Here is an 18,072-nt window from a genome sequence, read left to right on the forward strand (position 1 = left end):
TTCTGATGTACACGCTTGCCCAGATACAAACTGAACTGTTGAAGGCAATGGAGCTGAGCGTAAATACATTGGAGAGAGGATGCTTTCAGAACACTGTTCCAAAAAGCAAAGACAATGGACCACGTCTGCCTTGGAAACCCGCGTCTTTCCAGACCACCCTGACAGCCTTTCCCTCCGACCCCCAACTTGTTTAGGATAGTTAGGGCAGTGAGAGAAAATATTATGCACATGTCCACAATACTCTTATTTATAAAGCCACAAATTTATGGCTTCCGTGCTGATATTGAGAACAGGTTCTGGCGCTAAATCACTGAGAGTTCCAGCTCAAATGAAACTTGTTTGTTGAGCACTCATCCTGATTTGATTTCACAAAGCTTGCACAGAGGTTAGAGTGTGTCGTGTCTTCACTAAATATTTAATTATAGTTTGTTTGCGAGGAGGTTATATGACAATGAGCATTCATCCTGATTTCTTTCTTTTGTGGCTGTGTTTTCCCATTTATCATTTATCCCCCACTTTTCAGTGCATTTCCCCCATGCAAAAGTCTGTTGCTGTTTAGTTTTATTTTTTAAGCAAATTTGTTGCACTGGGATGACAGAGCACTTTGACTGGGCAAACACAAAATAGTGAGAGTCTGGAGGCAACTTGAGTCCCACTTTTACCTCTGTGTGGCCAGTCATCAGGCCTAAAACTTGGTAGCAGGGCACTAAGGTTCTCAAAAACCTTGGTTCTCAAACACCGAAAACCCGGAAGTAAGTTTTCCTGTTTTTGAAGGTTTTTCGGAAGCCAAATGGCCGTTGCAGTTGTCGGCTATTGTTTCCAGGGCACCTGCACCAATCAGAAGCTGCGCCTTGGTTTTTGAACATTTTGGAAGTCAAACGGACTTCCAGAATGGATTAAGTTTGGCACTTTTGTTTTTGCTATTTATTTTGCGTTTTTGTTTCTGAGGCTTTTCTGGTTAATTTGTTTTTGTGACTGTGTGGATGATGATTTTTATCATCTACAATACTGCCTTATTTATTTTATAGTACATTGATTATTTTTTTTCATTTTATGGATCAATGGTGTCGTTAGATAGTAAAATTCATGTTAAATTGCTGTTTTAGGGGTTGTTTTTAAAAGTCTGGAATGGATTAGTCTGTTTTGCATTACAGTCATACCTCATGTTACGACCGCTTCAGGTTACGTGTTTTTGGGTTGCGGACCATGGGAAACTCGGAGTACCGGACCGGGTTACTTCCGGGTTTCGCCGCTCACGCAGAAGCACTAAATCATGCTTCGCGCATGTGCAGAAGCACCAAATCACACCTGTGCAGAAGCGGATGCTGCGGGTTGCGGATGTGCCTCCATCACGGATTACGTCCGCAACCCGAGGTTCCACTGTACTTTCAATGTGAAAGCAGGCCTTGGTTTGGAACGCACTGGTTTTGGAAAAGACTTCCGGAACTGATTAAGCTTGAGAACCAAGGTACCACTGTACAACTCTCAACCCTTAACAGACTACAATTCCCAGGATTCTTTGGGGAAAACAATAACTGTTCAAAGTGGTATTACAGGGCTTTAAATGCATGTTAAATGTCAGTAGGAGCTGTCAGTGTATGACGTGCCCTGCCTCATCCCGGCCCCCATAGTGATCCCACTTTAGAAGATGTGGGTACCGATGTAGCCTTTGGCTTCAGGACCTGGTCTTGATGAGCCATTGGCCTGATCCAGCAGACTCTTCTTATGTTCTCAGGAGCGCAGTGTCATGATGGTTCATCCCACCTTGACTGGCAGCTCACTGATGTGGTGAAGTGAAGGCACTCTGCACACCCTCAGGGGCACTCTCCCCTCCGCACACTATACAGTTAACAGAGTTTCCAGAAGCTACGTTTGGTGAACTAGATCCTGTCAAGACGCTCTCTTACCCCTGTCAGGGAAACCTGTCAGGTGAGATGACAGAGGCGTCCGCAGGCGGCGCATGCGCAAGGTGCCAACCCACTCTCCTTGCCGCTTCCCATTAGGTGACTCCCCCCTCCCCCCCGCACCCGCTTCCCGTTCCGTGCGCACGCGTATTAATACGCCGAGCAAGAAAGAAGTACGGGAATGGTCGCTCCGGCCGCCATGTCGAGCAAGGGCAGAGGAAGCGAATGAGAGCGAGGTAAGGGGAGGAAGAAGAAAGGAAGCGGCAGGGCAGGGCCAAAGGGGGCGGAGCCGCGCGTGCGCTGCGAGCCGCGCTCGAGCAGCTGGCGGTTTTTCCAGCTGCCCGGGCGGCGCGGCGCGCATGCGCCTTGGTGCGGAAGAGCGAGACGGCGGACTAAGGGGAGGGGGCGGGTGTCGCCGTCGCTTGCTTTGCCGCCGCTTCTGTCAGTTCCGGCTGCTGGGTCGGCTTCGTGAGGAGGAGGCGCCGCTGTTGCCGCTGCCGCCGCCGCCTGAGGAGAACTCGGCCTTCCCGCGACGGCACCAGGGGCGCCCGGCGGTCCTCCCCTCCCCCAGCCTCGCCGGCCATGGCCCGGGACTACGACCACCTCTTCAAGCTCCTCATCATCGGCGACAGCGGTGAGGCAGGGTGGGGGAGGGGGAGAGGAGGGGGCGGGGCACGGGCCGGGGGTGGGAGGTAGGGTAGGAAGTTCGGCCCGGCCCGCGCGGAGGGAGGGAGCGGAAGAGCCTCGAAGGAAGGAAAAGCGGGGAGGAGGATGTGTGAGGCGGAAGAGCCGGGGGGGGGCATCTGGGCATTGGGGGGGGCAGCATCAGCTTTGGGGAGAGTGGGGAAGTCAGGGAGGGGGAGAGGGGGTTTATTTATTGCATTGCATTTTGTATACCGCCCTTTTTCTCCAAGGAGCTCAAGGTGGCGTGCGTAACTTCTCCCCATTTGATCCTCACAACAACCCCCTGAGGTAGGCTAGCCTGAGAGGGAGCGTGCCTGGCCCAAGGTCATCCAGTGAGCTTCATCGTGGCCGAGTAGGGATTTGATCCCCAAGGGGTGGGGGAAGTGAGAATAATAATATCTGTTTACCCCCTCCCCCTCTTCATTTCTATTTATTAATGTATGTATCTGTACCCTGGAGCTTTTAAGAGTATTGTTTGTAAGGTGCGAGGGGGGGGGACCCCAGAGGTTTCTTTGAGGAAGCAGGGTGACTCTAGAGCTAGTGTTTCCTAGTGGTTAAAGCACCCTGAATGCTGAATCAACCCCATCCAGCAAGGTCAGTGATCAGCAAGGGTGGGAGATGTAAAACATCTGGAGAACCAAAGTTTCCCATCCCTGGGACAGAACACAGTATAAGAAACAATGAGCTAGTATAGTAGGAATACAGTAGTTGGCCGGGATTGATAGGAGTTGTAGTTCAACAACATCTGGAGGGTGCCAGGTTGGCTACAGCTGGGCTAGGACCTGAGGTGTTTCAAATCCCCTGTTCAGTCAGGGTGAGACTCAATTAGTGACCTTGGGTCAGTTATTGTACCTCTCAGCCTAACCTACCTTGCAAGGTTGTTGTGAGGATAAACTGCTGGGGGTGGGAAGCTACAAACTCCAACTTGAGTTCCTTGGATGAAAAGTTGGATAGAAATGTTCGTAATTAATTAATAAAGAAACTGGAATGGGAAGAGCTAGCCTGTGGAAGATTGGAGGGGGCATGTCAGAGAAATGAATGTATGTTTCTACTGCAAAACAATATTCTATTTATGTATGCGTGTATTTCCTGGAGCTCTTGTTTGGAATGCCAAGGAGAGGTAGCAGAGTATTTCCTTGTAAAGCAGCGGTATATTATTATTATTATTATTATTATTATTATTATGCTTATTCTGTTCCTCCTTTATGTTGTTTGTTTCTAAGCAAAGGGCAGGTAATCACAATACAAAAATACAGTACAGTATTAGAATCAGTTAAAACAGTTGCCTCCTTCTTGGGCTGTTCTAACTGCTCAGCCCCTCTCTGTGGGCTCTGCTGCCTAGTAAACAGAGGCCTGAAGGACAATGCTAGGGAAGCCCAAGGATGAGGGCAGGCAATGCTACTCAAATAATCTTGGCACCCTAGAGGGAACCATACTATTTCTTTTCCTGATACCAGACTTGATTATTTTTATGAGAAACTTTTGTAAGTTGCTTTGAGAGCTGCTCAGGCCCATAAAGCAGAATATAAGTATTGTAAATAAATAAATGTTACATTTTTATATCCCACCTTTTCTTCCAAGGAGGTCAGTGTGGCATGCATATTTATCTCTTGTCTGCTGTATTCTCACAGCAATCTTGTGAGGTAGTTTAGACAAAGTGACCTGCCCTATGTCACTTAGCGGGTGAATGAAGACTTGGAGCTCTGATATCTCTTGTATTTGACTGTCTAATCCCAATATGGCATCCTCCAGATGTTTTGGACTACAACTCCCATCAGCCCCAGACAGCATATCCAATGGTAGAGGATTATAGGAGTTGTAGACCAAAACATTTGAAGGGCACATTGTTGACTATTCCTGGACCACTACACCACACAGACTCTGGTTACCTCGTGCATGGTCTTGTTGTAACAGTCTTGAAAGGTAGGTCAGTGGTATCTCCAAGTTGCAAATCTTAAAGAGAGGAAACAGCTTGCCTTAGGTTACCTAGTGTGTTTGTGGTAGAGGATACATTCTGAACCAAGAGCTTCCTGATTTGTAAATGAGGTTTCAATCCTATGATTACTTTCCTCTGAGTAAGACCCTTCAAAAACAGCGGGGCATGTATGAGTAAACTGCTGGGCTACAACTCTCTTAGACGCTATGCCATGCCAGCTGTCTGCATGTTGTCGAACATCTCATGGGTGAAAACAAGGATACTTGAACACAGGTGTAGTTCAAGACAGGTTTTCACTGGGTTCATCTCCACTTGCTCTTAACCCTCAGCATACTTTCAAGGCTTGTGGTGAGAATAAAATAGGCGCAGGGGAGACTGTTATTTATTATGCCCTGAGCTCCTTGGAGGGAGAGGGTAGATTTGAATGTGAGGAATCATAATGAATGAAAGACTGTAAAGTATTTTGCAGATTTTTTAAAAAAGTATAGATGTTATAAGAGGAGACCAAGTAACTGGAAATGACAAGTAAATTTTAAATATGCTTCCTCTTAATCTCCATGGCCACCAAACATTTACCCAAAGGTTAGAATCGCCTACGCGTTGTCATTTCTATTCATGGAGCACCATTCATATACACGACACCTTAGAGCGTGGTGTTGCAGAAAGGATAGGTCTCCGTCCCAGCTAGATTGCATTTTAAATGCTGAAATGGTGGAGAGTTTGGAGGACAAGCACAGGTGACAAGGTCCAAGTACTGGCAGCAACGTTACATGTAATTTGGCTTAATATCAATTGTTTCCTGCCCTTCCTCCCAAAGAGCTTAGAGTAGTGGCCTCACAATAATTGAGCTGAGCAGGTTGGAGGGAAAGGGAATTATTTTCTCTGTGAGTTTCAAAACTGAATGTGGATTTGAGCACCGGCTTCCCAAGCAAGCAGCCCTTCAACCACAACTAGCTTAAAAACCAGGAAGGTCTTGCCCTGCCTCTGAACTATTTTCAGTTTGGTGGTCCTTCAGAGAAAGGACATTCTATAAAACTGGAACAGCCTATGAGAATTCTCTCTGTAATGATTGCACGACATACAGTTTGCATTGTGAATGTAAGGTACCTGGTTGATGGGATGGGGAAGGAGGCAACTGTGAAATGTAGGTGTTTAGATTTGTAGGCCATCCTATGAGAGCTTAGAGACCTCTGGTGTTGGTTAATTAAAAGCAATTCTCTGTTCCCAGAGCTAACATTTGTAAGAGCTGTTTTACATTTCCCCGTTCCTTTTGTGTCTAGTCTTACTTAGACTGTAAACCCAAGGGCAGAGCCTGCCCCCCTTTTCTTCTTCTTTTGCATACAGTTTATAAATGCCTCTAGAAAACATTTTAAGGATTTAATATTAGCAATAGTAGCTGTGTATGAGCCAGGAAATGCTCCTTTGCAATCTCACCTAAACCACAAACTCACTAGGGGGCTAGAGGCAAGATTATATTATTTCAGCCCACTCCTCACCTGCTGTATACAGATAATACTAGCCTACCTCCTCAGATAGTTGTTGGGATTACTGAGATAATGTACGTGAAAGGTTTTGAATGCTTGACATGTGCTGTGTAAAATGCTTCACGCTGTTTAATTCATACATGAAAATGCTGCCTGTGTAGGGAATGCATAATGTATGAAGTGGCACTAATCTGTGCAAGTTTTCCATCTGCTCCCTTGGCTCTGCTGTGGGGGATCTTTCTGCAGTTTACAGTTTAGCCACTCTTCATCCATTTTCTGCTCTAAAATGTCTTAAAAACTGGTGCATCTAGATGACCAGTTACCAAATGGTAGCTTAGCACAGAGCCCATGCAACACTGTAGTAAAACAGTTGTCTGTATTGCCCCACCAAGCACTGGAACGCTATTATAACAGCATCTGGCATTTCCAGTTACAAAAGGATCAGACAGTGGGTGATGACAACATACCTCTGAGAGCTGCTGCCAGCCATCATTATTGTTATTGTTATTGTTGTTGTTGTTGTTAATAATATTAATAATTGTATTTATATACCTCCCTATATCTGGAGGTCTCAGGGTGGTTCACAGAATATAATCAAAATACAAAACCACAAAATACATAATAAAAATAAAAAGAACCCAATAATCCACCCCAACCCCAAATTTTAAAAGGGCAAAGGCCTGGTTGGGATAGACCATTCTGGGCTAGGTCAACTAATGGTCTGACAGGATAAGGCAGCTTCATATGCCCATGTTTATTTTTTCCAGGCTTCTGCAATCACTCAAAAAATTGAAAGATGACAGAAAAGCAGGAGGCTTCTCTTCAGTGCTTGCAGGGGCTTTTCAGGGGTGGCTCCTTGCATGTGAGACTCCCTCCATAATGAAGTGCATCTGGCCTCAGTTCTTTGCCAGTTGGTTAAGACATAACGTTTTTTCGCGGACCATTTGGGGACCCAATGAGACAAATGAATTAGTTGTTGCCACTATTAGTAACTGTTGTTTAGTGATTTGTTATGAATGGTGGTGGTTTGAAGGATTGTGTTGTTTATGGATTTTATGTACTATTATTTGATTTTATTGTAAACTTCCCCCACCCCCGTGGCTTGTGCAAAGGGTGGTATGACGGGCTTCCCAAATCATTACAGGTACAGTGGTTAGGTAGTATTCAGTGGTTGGTCATTATCTGGCAAAATGTAATCCAGTATCAGAAATTCCATTTAATCCCAATTAGGTAAAAACAAAAGGTGTACCATTTAATCCCAATATTAATGTTACCAGTTCTCTTGAAAAAATGGTTTGTAGGCCTTAGGAACACATGCTTATGTAATGTACATTGTATGCTGCTTGTCCTAGTCCACAGAAACTATACACTTCTTATCTTGTTTATCCTTTGCAATCGATCCTGTAAGGGGTAAACCTTCTGAACCAGAAAAGGTAACATGGAGAGATTTCCATGATATAATGAGGACTTGTATGTGGTTCCTGCATGAACTATAGCAGCTGTTCTTCCTGTCCCTTCCCACCCCTAGTAATGCTGTTCATTTATTCATTTAGAATGTTTTTTGAACTGCTCTTCAAGACTGCAGTCTTGCCAAGGTAGCTTATAAATAGAAAATAGTATATATAACAAAACTTTAATTACAAGAGTTAAAATGAATCATTCATTGAGCCTCTGTCCTGAGTTCTTCATTTTTTCTTGTTTGTTGGCAACATACAATGTCATTAAGAACCAGCTCATATAATGATATCCTAGTGGCCCCTTCCCATGGCTTTTTAGCCAGCCATTATTCATAGACACTACCCAGTTCCCTCCCCTATCTGGCACCTGCAGAGGACTCAAGTTAGAGATCTGCTCATTTGTGTTGGGGGCTTGTATAATGTAGGGGATTGGTAGAATCTGTCCTGCTGCTTAAGAAGGACTCCTGTTTCTTAATCTTCTCCAAACTGTAGCCAAATAAGAGCTCCTGGGTGTGATTATCTGTGTTACCTGCTCACCAGAAAACCTAAAGCATTTGCCTCTAGTAAGCAGATTTGGGTACACCTAAGAGATAAATAGATACTGCTCCAGCGGGAAGGTAAACGGCATTTCCATGAGCTGCTCTGGTTCGCCAGAAGTGACTTAGTCACGCTGGCCATGTCTGCGGACAAACGCCAGCTCCCTCGGCCTATAGAGCGAGATGAGCACGCAACCCCAGAGTCTTCCGCAACTGGACCTAACGGTCAGGGGTACCTTTACCTTTAAGAGTCCCAGATATGTGAAGCTACTGTTGCTAGATGTATCCCAACAAAAAGAGCATTACATGCTTTGTGTTCTAAAGTGGTTGAAATAAAGCATAAAATACACTACTCTGGTTCAGTTTGCATCCTTGAGCATTCCCTCTTTTCTCTTTCAGGTGTTGGCAAGAGCAGTCTGCTGTTACGTTTTGCAGACAACACTTTCTCAGGTAAGCTGGCTCCAGAACAACTCCAGAGGAGCTTTCCATCCAAGGAGCTCCAGAATGCTTCTATTCACACTCAAGGAGAAGAGAAGGGGGCTTGAAGGCAGGGAAGCTGGTGGCAAGTCACCTTGCTCATCACCCTAGATCCTGGGGATAACAGGTCATGTGGGACAAGGATGCCCCCCCCATTTGCCCATACATACTCACAGAACTAATAATAATAATAATAAATATTGCAACTTGTTAGCTGCTTGTTACTTGAAGGTCTCCAAGCGACTTGCAACACATTTCTCTCTCTCTCTCTCTCTCTCTCTCTCACACACACACACACACACACACACACACACATATATGTAAAAGTTCTGAATGTCATGATTTAAAGTCTTTTAGGGAGAAGGTTTCCATTCAAAATAGTGCGTGAGCTCAACACAATTTTCTTCTCCCTGTTAAATGCTCTTCGGTTTGCAGTCTTTATTTCTGAACAAAACATAAAGTTTTATTTTCATTGTTCGGGGTTTGAAGCTTGAATGTTTTCTGGTGAGAAAACAGGGCCCTCCCTTTCGTTGGCCGTTGAAGTTCTGTATGTACAGCTGAGCTTATTAGCTTGACTGCTTCTTGTTTGTGCTGCTTCCCTCAACAGGCAGCTACATCACCACAATTGGAGTAGACTTCAAAATCCGAACAGTTGAGATTAATGGAGAAAAGGTCAAGCTGCAGATCTGGGATACTGCTGGACAGGAGCGCTTCCGGACCATCACGTCTACGTGAGTTTATTTCAGTAGGATTGTCAGTTGACCCAAGGACTTGATTTCATCCTGTCTTTTAATGATTAGTTGCTTAAATAAGTTTGCCTATTATTAGCTAAGGTGCCTTTCCACAATACCAGAGGAAGTATATGAGAACTTGCCGCCTAATAAACACATGGTACTATTTAATAACAACAATAACAGTAATATTTATTTTTATTGCTACTACTACCTAGCTTTTCTGCCAAGATTGTCTTCCAAAGCATTTGACAGTTAAGATCCACAGAAAGGTATATTATAAGGGTATGAGGATTCTGTGATTCTACTCCAGAGGTTGCTAACCTGTGGCCTGTGAGATGTTGCTGTGCTGTGTGGTGGTTAGACCAAGGTTAGCCAATGTGATGCCCTCCAGATTCTTTCGACTCCAACTCCCATCATCCTTGACCATTGGTCCTGCTGGGTGGGGCTGATGGGAGTTTGGAACTCAACATCATCTAGAGCAGTGTTTCTCAACCTGTGGGTGCCCAGATGTTGTTGGACTACAACTCCCATAATTCCTAAACAGCATGACCAGTGGTCAGAGATGATGGAAGTTGTAGTCCAACAACATCTGGGGACCCACATGTTGAGAACCGCTGATCTAGAAGGTTGCCAGTTCCTTACCCCTCCCAACATGATCTAATGTTAAGAGCTGGAATCGCAGCTTGGTAGGAGGGTTGTCTTTCTGTTGGTCCCAGTTCCTTTTTGCACTTGTTCTGTTCTTGAGGATGTCGTCATAGCATTCTGGCAGGACTTGCTCACAAAAAGAAATGTGTGGCTAGCTGCAAATAGGCGTATGCTTGAGAAGAGGAAGTGCCCTACAGAAGTAATTTGGATGACTTGAGTCCAGATTCTGTGTGTATTTTGAATGGGGATTATTTGCCTGCCAGCTTTTAGTCTTTAAAATCCTGTTGTCTGTTGTCTCAAGTGGGTTGTTTACTATAGAGCAAGGAAGGGTGTACTGCCACCTCATGACTTGAACTAGTTCAGTAGTCCTACCCTCCCCCCAAGGAATCCTGGGAAGTGTTTAAGGCAGATAAGGATTACTGACAGAAAATCCCCAGCACCTTTTGCAAACTACAGTTCCCAGGATTCTTTGAGGTAAGCCATGGCAGTTAGTGGCATTAAACCAATACAGTGGTACCTCGAGTTACATACGCTTCAGGTTACACACTCCGCTAACCTAGAAATAGTGCTTCAGGTTAAGAACTTTGCTTCAGGATGAGAACAGAAACTGTGAACAGTTTCAGGTTAAGTACGGACCTCCGGAACAAATTAAGTACTTAACCCGAGGTACCACTGAATAAGTTTGCAGTGTTGATAAGCCTTTAATGCGTAGTGTGTATACAAGACGACGGCTTTTCTTCAACCAATGGGTGCTTTAAAAAAATATTGGCTGAAGGGCTTTGCACTGCCCAGAACACGGGAGGCGTGCTTGTTCACAGAACAGGAGCAAATCAGGGCAGGAAATCAGCTTTGCTTTATTAGGCTGATTCCATGTCTGCTGTTTTTTCAGGGCAGAGGAAGAGGTTAATGTTGGCATGTTACTTAGATTATAAAATGAGATTTGCAGATGAAATTCATTTTACATAAAGCGTATCTGCAGGCGAAATCAATTATTGTTCAAATACAAATATTTTGGAAATGAGACAAATGCATGTCTTAACTAGACGGTATACCTTGAGGTGCAGTGGGGGTCTCCCCAATTTACATGAAAGCCTGTTTGGAAACTGCTATCTTGCATTTCTTTATTGCTGCAGGAAGTAGTATGAACAGCAAGCTTTCAGCATGCTGCTTGAACTGGCCCCTGACTTCCTTCAAGTCCTGAGGCATATCCTCTGAGGGTTGTGCTGCGTGGGCCAGATTCATACAGGAAAATGTGTTGGGGGTAAAACAGCCAGGCACTGCGGAATATCTGGTAAATGGGCAGTGTGGGTCAGCTGCAGCATGTCTCACTGGTGCTGTGTCAGTAGAGCTCTTCCTGTGTGTGATTGTGTGAGTGTGCATGTGTGTGTGCGCACACGCGCAAACACACCACATTGTGACTTGGACTTAGGGCTCTTTTGGAATTGAACCAGTACCCTGTGTGGAATATCCAGAAGAAGATGTCGGGTGCAAACAAGAAAAGTTGCTGAATGCCTTTGCCCCTCATCCACTTGGTAAATAAAGGGCAATGCCCAGGACTGGGTGTGTGCACTCAAGTTCCCCAGAATTGCACAGGGAAGCCATCCAGTGTGGTATTCAGTTTCCTCAGAATCTCAGCTTTTTGCATAAAGACTGGGTTGAGCAAGGGGAAATCTCAGAAGTCAGAGGAAATGCTGAACAAGACATTGCAGGATCAGAGGGTGGGGCTTCAGGGCTCTGTACGTCACTTGGCCCCTCCCAGTGGCATGCAAGCTCAGCCAAAATAATGCACATGAGCAGAGTTCAGGTTGCAGCATTTAGTTGGTATTGTTCCAGGATTTGTGTGCACTCATGCATCTGGTGTTGCACCCTGAAGAGGGACTGAAGGCTTAAATGCTGCAGGCCGCATAGTAGGTTTGAACCAGCATGTGAGATACACTTGCTGATTTACAATTGTCTAGTTCTGTGTTTTGTTATTCTATTTGTTGCAACAAAGAAACATAGTTGTGTGGTCCAGCTGATGTTCTTAAGACTGTATCTGGTAAATTCTACTGAAATGGAACCAAGGGGGTGTGCAGGGTGACGTCAGGTGACCAGTCCAGATGCTGTTTAATGCACAATAAGCTTATTAACATGTAAAAGCCGACTTCTATTCCTACCCTTTCCCCCCATTGTGCCATTTGCTTGGTGGTAAGCCTGCCTACAGGTTGCTCTTGCTTTTACTACACCATCTAATGTTCATGGCAGCAAATAAACAGGTCCCTGCCCAAAGGTCTTACATCCCATCTTTTAGCACATCAGGTTGACTTACACACTGTCAGGGGCTCAGGGACAGAGGCACAGGGGAGAGAGGAGATGGAGAGCGAAGGGGAAGGATCTGAGGGCAGCATAGGGGAGTATGACAGTGACCCGAGAGATTCCATGAGCTTCTCCAGCGAATCAGAAGATTCCCAGAAGGAGGCGCCGATGGTCAGGGCAAGGGGGGTCCCGGGGGGGACACACCAGAAACGGGGGGCCAGCGGGGACTCCCAAAGCAGCAGCTGGAGATCAGGACCAGCTTCCCCACAAGAGCAGAGTGGGGGGGAAGAGTCCCAGGTGTCAGGTCCAGCTAGCCTCCCCGAAGGGGGAAGCAGTGACAGGAGCAGTGAAACGGTCAGGAGGAAGGTTGCCGGCTGGGCGTGCGCGCGCCAAGTTCAAATGTACAGGCGCGCGGGACAGCAGAAAGCCCGGATCGAGAACCAGGTCCTAAAGCCCGCCGGAGGCAGGGGGAAGACTCAGGGGACTCAGCGTCAGAAGAGTCTAGGAAGGGCGAGACCCCAGCTGACAGGCGGACCCAGAGGAGGAAAGAGCAGAGGAAGAGGTGGAGCAAGGCTAGAGTCTTAAACTGGTGTCTGGGGGGAGGAGACTCAGACGGAGCTTCGGCGGTCTAGAGTTTCAGACGTAGAGCTGCGCGCTGCTGATGTGAAAGACAAACTGAACTTCAATAAAGACTTTTGTATATAACAACGGACTGGCGTTGGTCCTTTGTGAGCTGGGACCTCGGGCAGCTCTGACACACACCATTTGAGACTATTAGTTTATCTGGTGGTGGATTGTCTTCCTCCAGGGTGAGGAACCTTTGATCCTGCAAATGTTGTTGGGTTGCAGTTCCTGTCAGCCCTGACTATTGGCCATGCTGGCTGGGGCTGATAGGATATGTGGTTCAGCAGTATCTGGAGGGCTAAAGGTTTCCCCGTCCTGGTCTACACTGACTGACAGGCAGAGAATTTTTTCCCACCCAGACATTTTGGGGTTTGCACCTGGGACCTTCTGCGTACCAGGCCTTAATGTTGAACTGTGGTCCCTTCCCCACAAAATAGCAGCTGTGAATGCCACAATCTTTCCACCAAAAAAGCTGTCCATCAAATCTTTCCATGGGCCTTGCATGTCTCAGTTCTGTTGGATTCCTATCATGCTCGGAAACTTCCTACCCAAGTATGGCTTGCTGGCCGGTAACATTACTGGTTCAGCAAACATCATTCCTTCTGTAACATCTTCCTCTTGTCTTCATCTCTCTTTTCTGAATTTCTAATCCATTTCAAGCTCATGGTGACAGCAGTTGTCCATGGCTCACAGAGTCTTCTCCATGGTAATCTGAGATTCTGAACCATCTCTGCCAACACTGCATCCCACAGAATCTTGCTTCTACTTCCTGCATCATGTGCTTCCCCCACAGTGCTGAAGCCTAGGCAGCCTATCATTGTCTGTTTGTGTGGTTCCCCTCTCCCCACTTCAAAGGCTCCAGTTTTTGCCCTTCTATTCCTATCACAATTTCTATTTGCCCAGTCCAAGCAGTTAAAGGCAACCCCAAGCCTTTCACAGCCATCTTGCTTGCTTCAGGTATACTGGTGTTTCTCTCTCCTTGTCACCCCCCCCCCCATAAGCAAGCATGTGAAGCATCTCAAAGTGTCACAGACACATGCCTTAACACACCTCTTTCTCTCCTCAGGTACTACAGAGGGACACACGGGGTTATTGTGGTTTATGATGTTACGAGCGCTGAGTCCTTTGTGAACGTCAAGCGGTGGTTGCATGAAATAAACCAGAATTGCGACGATGTGTGCCGGATATTAGGTAAGCTGCCTGGTTTGAGCAGCCTTTGAGTCATGTTAGTGTGGCCAGCTGTTGGCTGATTCATAGGACTGCACTTTCCCATGGTAGCTAAAGAATCCTAGTGGCAGATTGAGCTGTGAACCAGCTTAAATTTCTCAGTTTAAGTCCCAGTTGATGTTGCACTTCAGCCATGAGCTTTTCAGGTGGTCTTACGCAAGCAAGATTCTGTCTCTCATCCTCTGTCTATTCCCCACCCCAACCTACAATGTGGGCATCATCATATGGCTCTACCTCATAAGGCTGTTGTCTGAATTACTGAGAATATGAAGGTTTTGATCACCTTGAAGAGCTGTATAAATGCTAAATATGACTTCTTGGTCCTTGCAGTTGGTAATAAGAATGATGACCCAGAACGGAAAGTGGTGGAGACGGAAGACGCCTATAAATTTGCTGGGCAGATGGGGATCCAACTGTTTGAGACCAGCGCCAAAGAGAACATTAATGTGGAAGAAGTAAGTGATAACCAAGGAAAAGATGGGAGGTGGCGGCTTACGTTTAATCCCACAGGGGACATGTTGCTTCTGATGAGCACATTGCTGATCCCTTGACTGTTCTAGGCTACATACCAAAGAAGGCGTTGACATGGTTGTGAAGAAAGCATCCCTCTCTCTGCTGAGTGCCTGATATGTAGGAAGTAGAAAGCAATAGACTTGCTTCTGGAGGCTGGTGAAGAGAGTACTTTGGCATAACCAGCGGGGCCGATGGTCAGGGGGATGGGAGTTGCAGCCCTACAGCATGTGAAAGGCCACATATTTCCTTTCCTTACCTTGGGGGCTGATGGGAGTTGTGGTTCAAAAGTTACCTCTTATTCTGGTCCCCTCCCCATTTAGTATCCTTAAGGCTTTTATCCAGAACCACGTCACTTGCCCCTCACAGCTCGTTTAAAGCAGGTTAGGGAACCCGTGGCCTTCCACGGGTTGGACTACCCCTTCCCTTGTCTCCCTTGATCATTGGCCCTGGGGCTGGGGCTGATGGGAATCTGTCAACATCTGGAGCTTCTGCATCCCTGTTCTTAAAGCTTGTTCATTAGCACCCCTCAATTTGTGTTCAGCAGGGACAACATTGTTCAGCTGCCATGCTGAACAAGAGGGGCGAGAGGGGTGAGGAGCTCGGGACGGAACATGTGATCCCATTATCCAAGCTCTTAACTCTAGTTAGTGGCCAGCTAACATAATGTCTTCAGTACCCCTGATTCTAGAACTGGCCACTTCTGGTGTAGCCAGAGACTGCTGCTGGTCTGCTTTCCGGCGTGTTGCTTATTGTTGTTCAGAGTTCTCCACTCTCATCTTGCATTTTTCTTTTTCAGATGTTCAACTGCATCACAGAGTTGGTTCTGCGAGCCAAAAAAGACAACCTAGCGAAGCAGCAGCAGCAGCAACAGAACGATGTGGTGAAGCTAACGAAGAACAGTAAACGGAAGAAGGCCCGGTGTTGCTAATGCCCTTTTCTTTTGCGGCAGAGACTGCACCCTCAGACAGCTCAGCCCTTCCAGCCAGATGCAGGCGGCGATTCCACTGGGCTAGGCCACGGGAGGACTCTTCCCTGCCCCCCCGCACACCCCTCAGTTTGTGCCGTTATTTAAATGAGTTCTCTCCACATTTTTTTCCGGTCAGGAGGCACCTTACCACAATAGTGCCAAGGAGGTATTGGATGGAGGTGATTCTGCCCCCTCTTTCCTACCTTATTCCCCCCCCCCCCAGAACATCTTGTAGACAAAAATGACTTTGCCTACCAAGTGGACTTTTGATCTCAAGAGTTTTGTACATAATGTATATTGTGCTTTAACCAGCTGCGCCTCCCTCGTTGTCGCTTCTGCCTTCTTAATTATCGACCAATCATGACTTCTTCAGAGTTCACAATTTTTTCTCTCCCTCCAAAGAGTACAGTACAATGTCCTTAAGTGAAGCTGCCCCTTGTTGGCATTCATTCCTCTTCAGCCTTTGTTAACCTTCAGGCTAGGATGGAGGCCTTAGCTACTTTTTCAGGCTGTGTGGGCAACCTTCCGAGATTCCTTTTTCCCCAGTCTCCAGAATAGCCAATGTTGCTGGAGCTTTGTCACTTCTTGGAATAGCTGTGCTCTCTTTCTTCTCCACACTCCCTGGCAGGGGGTGAGAGAGGCTTCCCCCACCCCCATCCCAATTTAACTTCTCTGGCCAGTTGAAATGAATTTTTTGGCAATTAGATGTGAGACTTAAAACTAGTATTATCCCCACCCCGGTGGAATCTCTCTCCCATAACATCCTTAAGAGCTACCAAAGTGTAAATCTCTCAAAAACTATTCCCCACTCCTGCACTCATCATTCTGTACACAGTTACGTGATGTGCATTTCTCAAAAGTGCATTTCTGGCTGCCAACATTCTCTGTGACTCTTGCTTTGTTCCCTTCTCCCACAAATTAAGAGCTAAAGGGGTATCTGGCTCTTCCAAATGGTGCTTGCACCCAACAGGTGTCAACAGGCTATTTTCTGTGTCCTTTATCAGACCAGAGGTGGTCTCTTAGGTATTGGATGGGGCTTCTTGCTGTGGTTTGTGCAGTTTTGACTGGATTTCTGATCTGGTTATGCTGAAAGTAAAAGGTTTTTATCCCCCTTGTTCTTTTTTAAATGGCTATGGTGGGCTTTAGGAGGGAAATAACCAGAGGCTTACCTCCTCATTGTTTCAAAATGAGCTCACCTAGCATATTAAGATGGCTCAAGCTATAGAAGAGCACATGTTTTTCAGCCAAAATGATTCCTTCCTCCCCCTGAATATGAAATTGATAGGAGGCTCTCCAGCGTCACTGACCCTTTGGACATTGAATTATGCAAGAAGGGCTAAGTTGAAAACCCTTATTATTTTGCTTGCCTTGAATAACAAAAATCAACAATTATGGTTGCATAAAGCCCTTGTGCAATCGCATTGCAAGTAGTCTGACTGCAGGCTTTTCCCACGCAAGCGGCGAATGTGACAGGTTTCGGCCGGTGAAATTGTTCTCAAAGACAACATCCATCCCAGCTGCCCATCTTCCACAGCTGTCTGCTCTGTGCGTCTATTGTAACTTAACTTCTCACTAATTCCAGAATTGAGAATGTGAGCTGAGCAAACCAATTGGGAAGGAATGGCTAGCGTTAAGAGGCCCGCAGAAAATGATGGAACGTGCTGTTTTGGAACTCACGGGCTGAAGCAACGGTGGATCCTCATTGTGTGACAGGGAGGGGGGATGGTTCTCATATTGCAGTGGTCTTTTGTGAAAGGGGGGGGGGCGTGGGTGTGAGCTTTGCCAATGCAGCAGTCCCGGTTTCCGATGTTGAAGCATGGGATGCTTTTCCCAAGGATGCCGTTAGCAGCACCTCTCCCGGTTCTTGTCTTTGCTCAGTGCTGCTGCATAAACTCCAGTCGTTAAAGGATGCTTCACGGTGGTAGATTTACTTGGTGGACAGTGCTAGTGGGTGGTGCCTGTGGAGTATTAAATGGGGGGGGAGAGCTGCGTTTTTAGCGGTGCTGATGTCAAGCGGTGGAATGTCTAACTGGTTTGCTAGGACTATTTCTGTATATTGAAACTTTCTAATTATGCTTTTTAAATAATTTTAAAAAACTAAAAATAAAGGTGCCAAGCTGCCAAATCTTCCTTTGAGGCTCCTGTCTTTTGCTTCTCCCCCAATACCAGGTGTGCACATTTCTTCTCTGGCTTCCTTGACTCTCTCCTCTCCCCCCCCCCCCCCAGTTAGGCTCCATATGCCCGTCAGAAAAATGTATTGTATGCAAATGTCTTGTATGTAGCCTCTTTTGGAAAGGGATCTGCTAGATTATATTTCTTCACAAAGCGGAGGGGAGAGACTTGTTGGGCCCACCACCTTCATTGGGGCCAACCAAAATTCCCTAAATGTGGCAGGTTTCTGAGTTGTCTAGAACTCTTCATTGGACTAGATGTTACACAAAGCAGGGGGCAAGAGGGTAGAGTACAAAAATGTGGTTATACACTTAAGATTTTTGGATAAAAAGCAATGGCTGCTCCTCATCTCTAGGAAAATGAAAGCTGGTTTATAATCCAGAAGAGACACATCTGGGATGGAGTCTACAAGCTGAA

At 46.2% G+C, this 18,072-nt stretch overlaps 1 protein-coding gene across 2 annotated transcripts; it reads left to right on the plus strand.

The window, feature by feature from the left end:
• Positions 1 to 2,201: 2,201 nt before the first annotated feature.
• RAB35 (RAB35, member RAS oncogene family) lies at positions 2,202 to 17,613 on the plus strand. 2 transcript variants are annotated; one of them, XM_083478934.1, is made up of 6 exons: positions 2,202 to 2,538; positions 8,401 to 8,451; positions 9,086 to 9,209; positions 13,843 to 13,967; positions 14,334 to 14,458; positions 15,313 to 17,613. In XM_083478934.1, exons 1-6 carry the CDS (start codon positions 2,487 to 2,489, stop codon positions 15,442 to 15,444), a joined length of 609 nt encoding a protein of 202 aa, XP_083335060.1. In that variant the 5' UTR covers positions 2,202 to 2,486; the 3' UTR covers positions 15,445 to 17,613. The 2 variants fall into 2 exon arrangements, with proteins under 2 accessions (XP_083335060.1, XP_083335061.1); XM_083478935.1 differs by lacking the exon at positions 14,334 to 14,458 and having other exon boundaries at positions 2,270 to 2,538.
• The last annotated feature ends 459 nt before the right edge of the window (positions 17,614 to 18,072 follow it).

The sequence above is a fragment of the Podarcis liolepis genome, assembly GCF_965112155.1.
Source record: "Podarcis liolepis genome assembly, chromosome: 15".
NCBI lineage: Eukaryota > Metazoa > Chordata > Lepidosauria > Squamata > Lacertidae > Podarcis > Podarcis liolepis.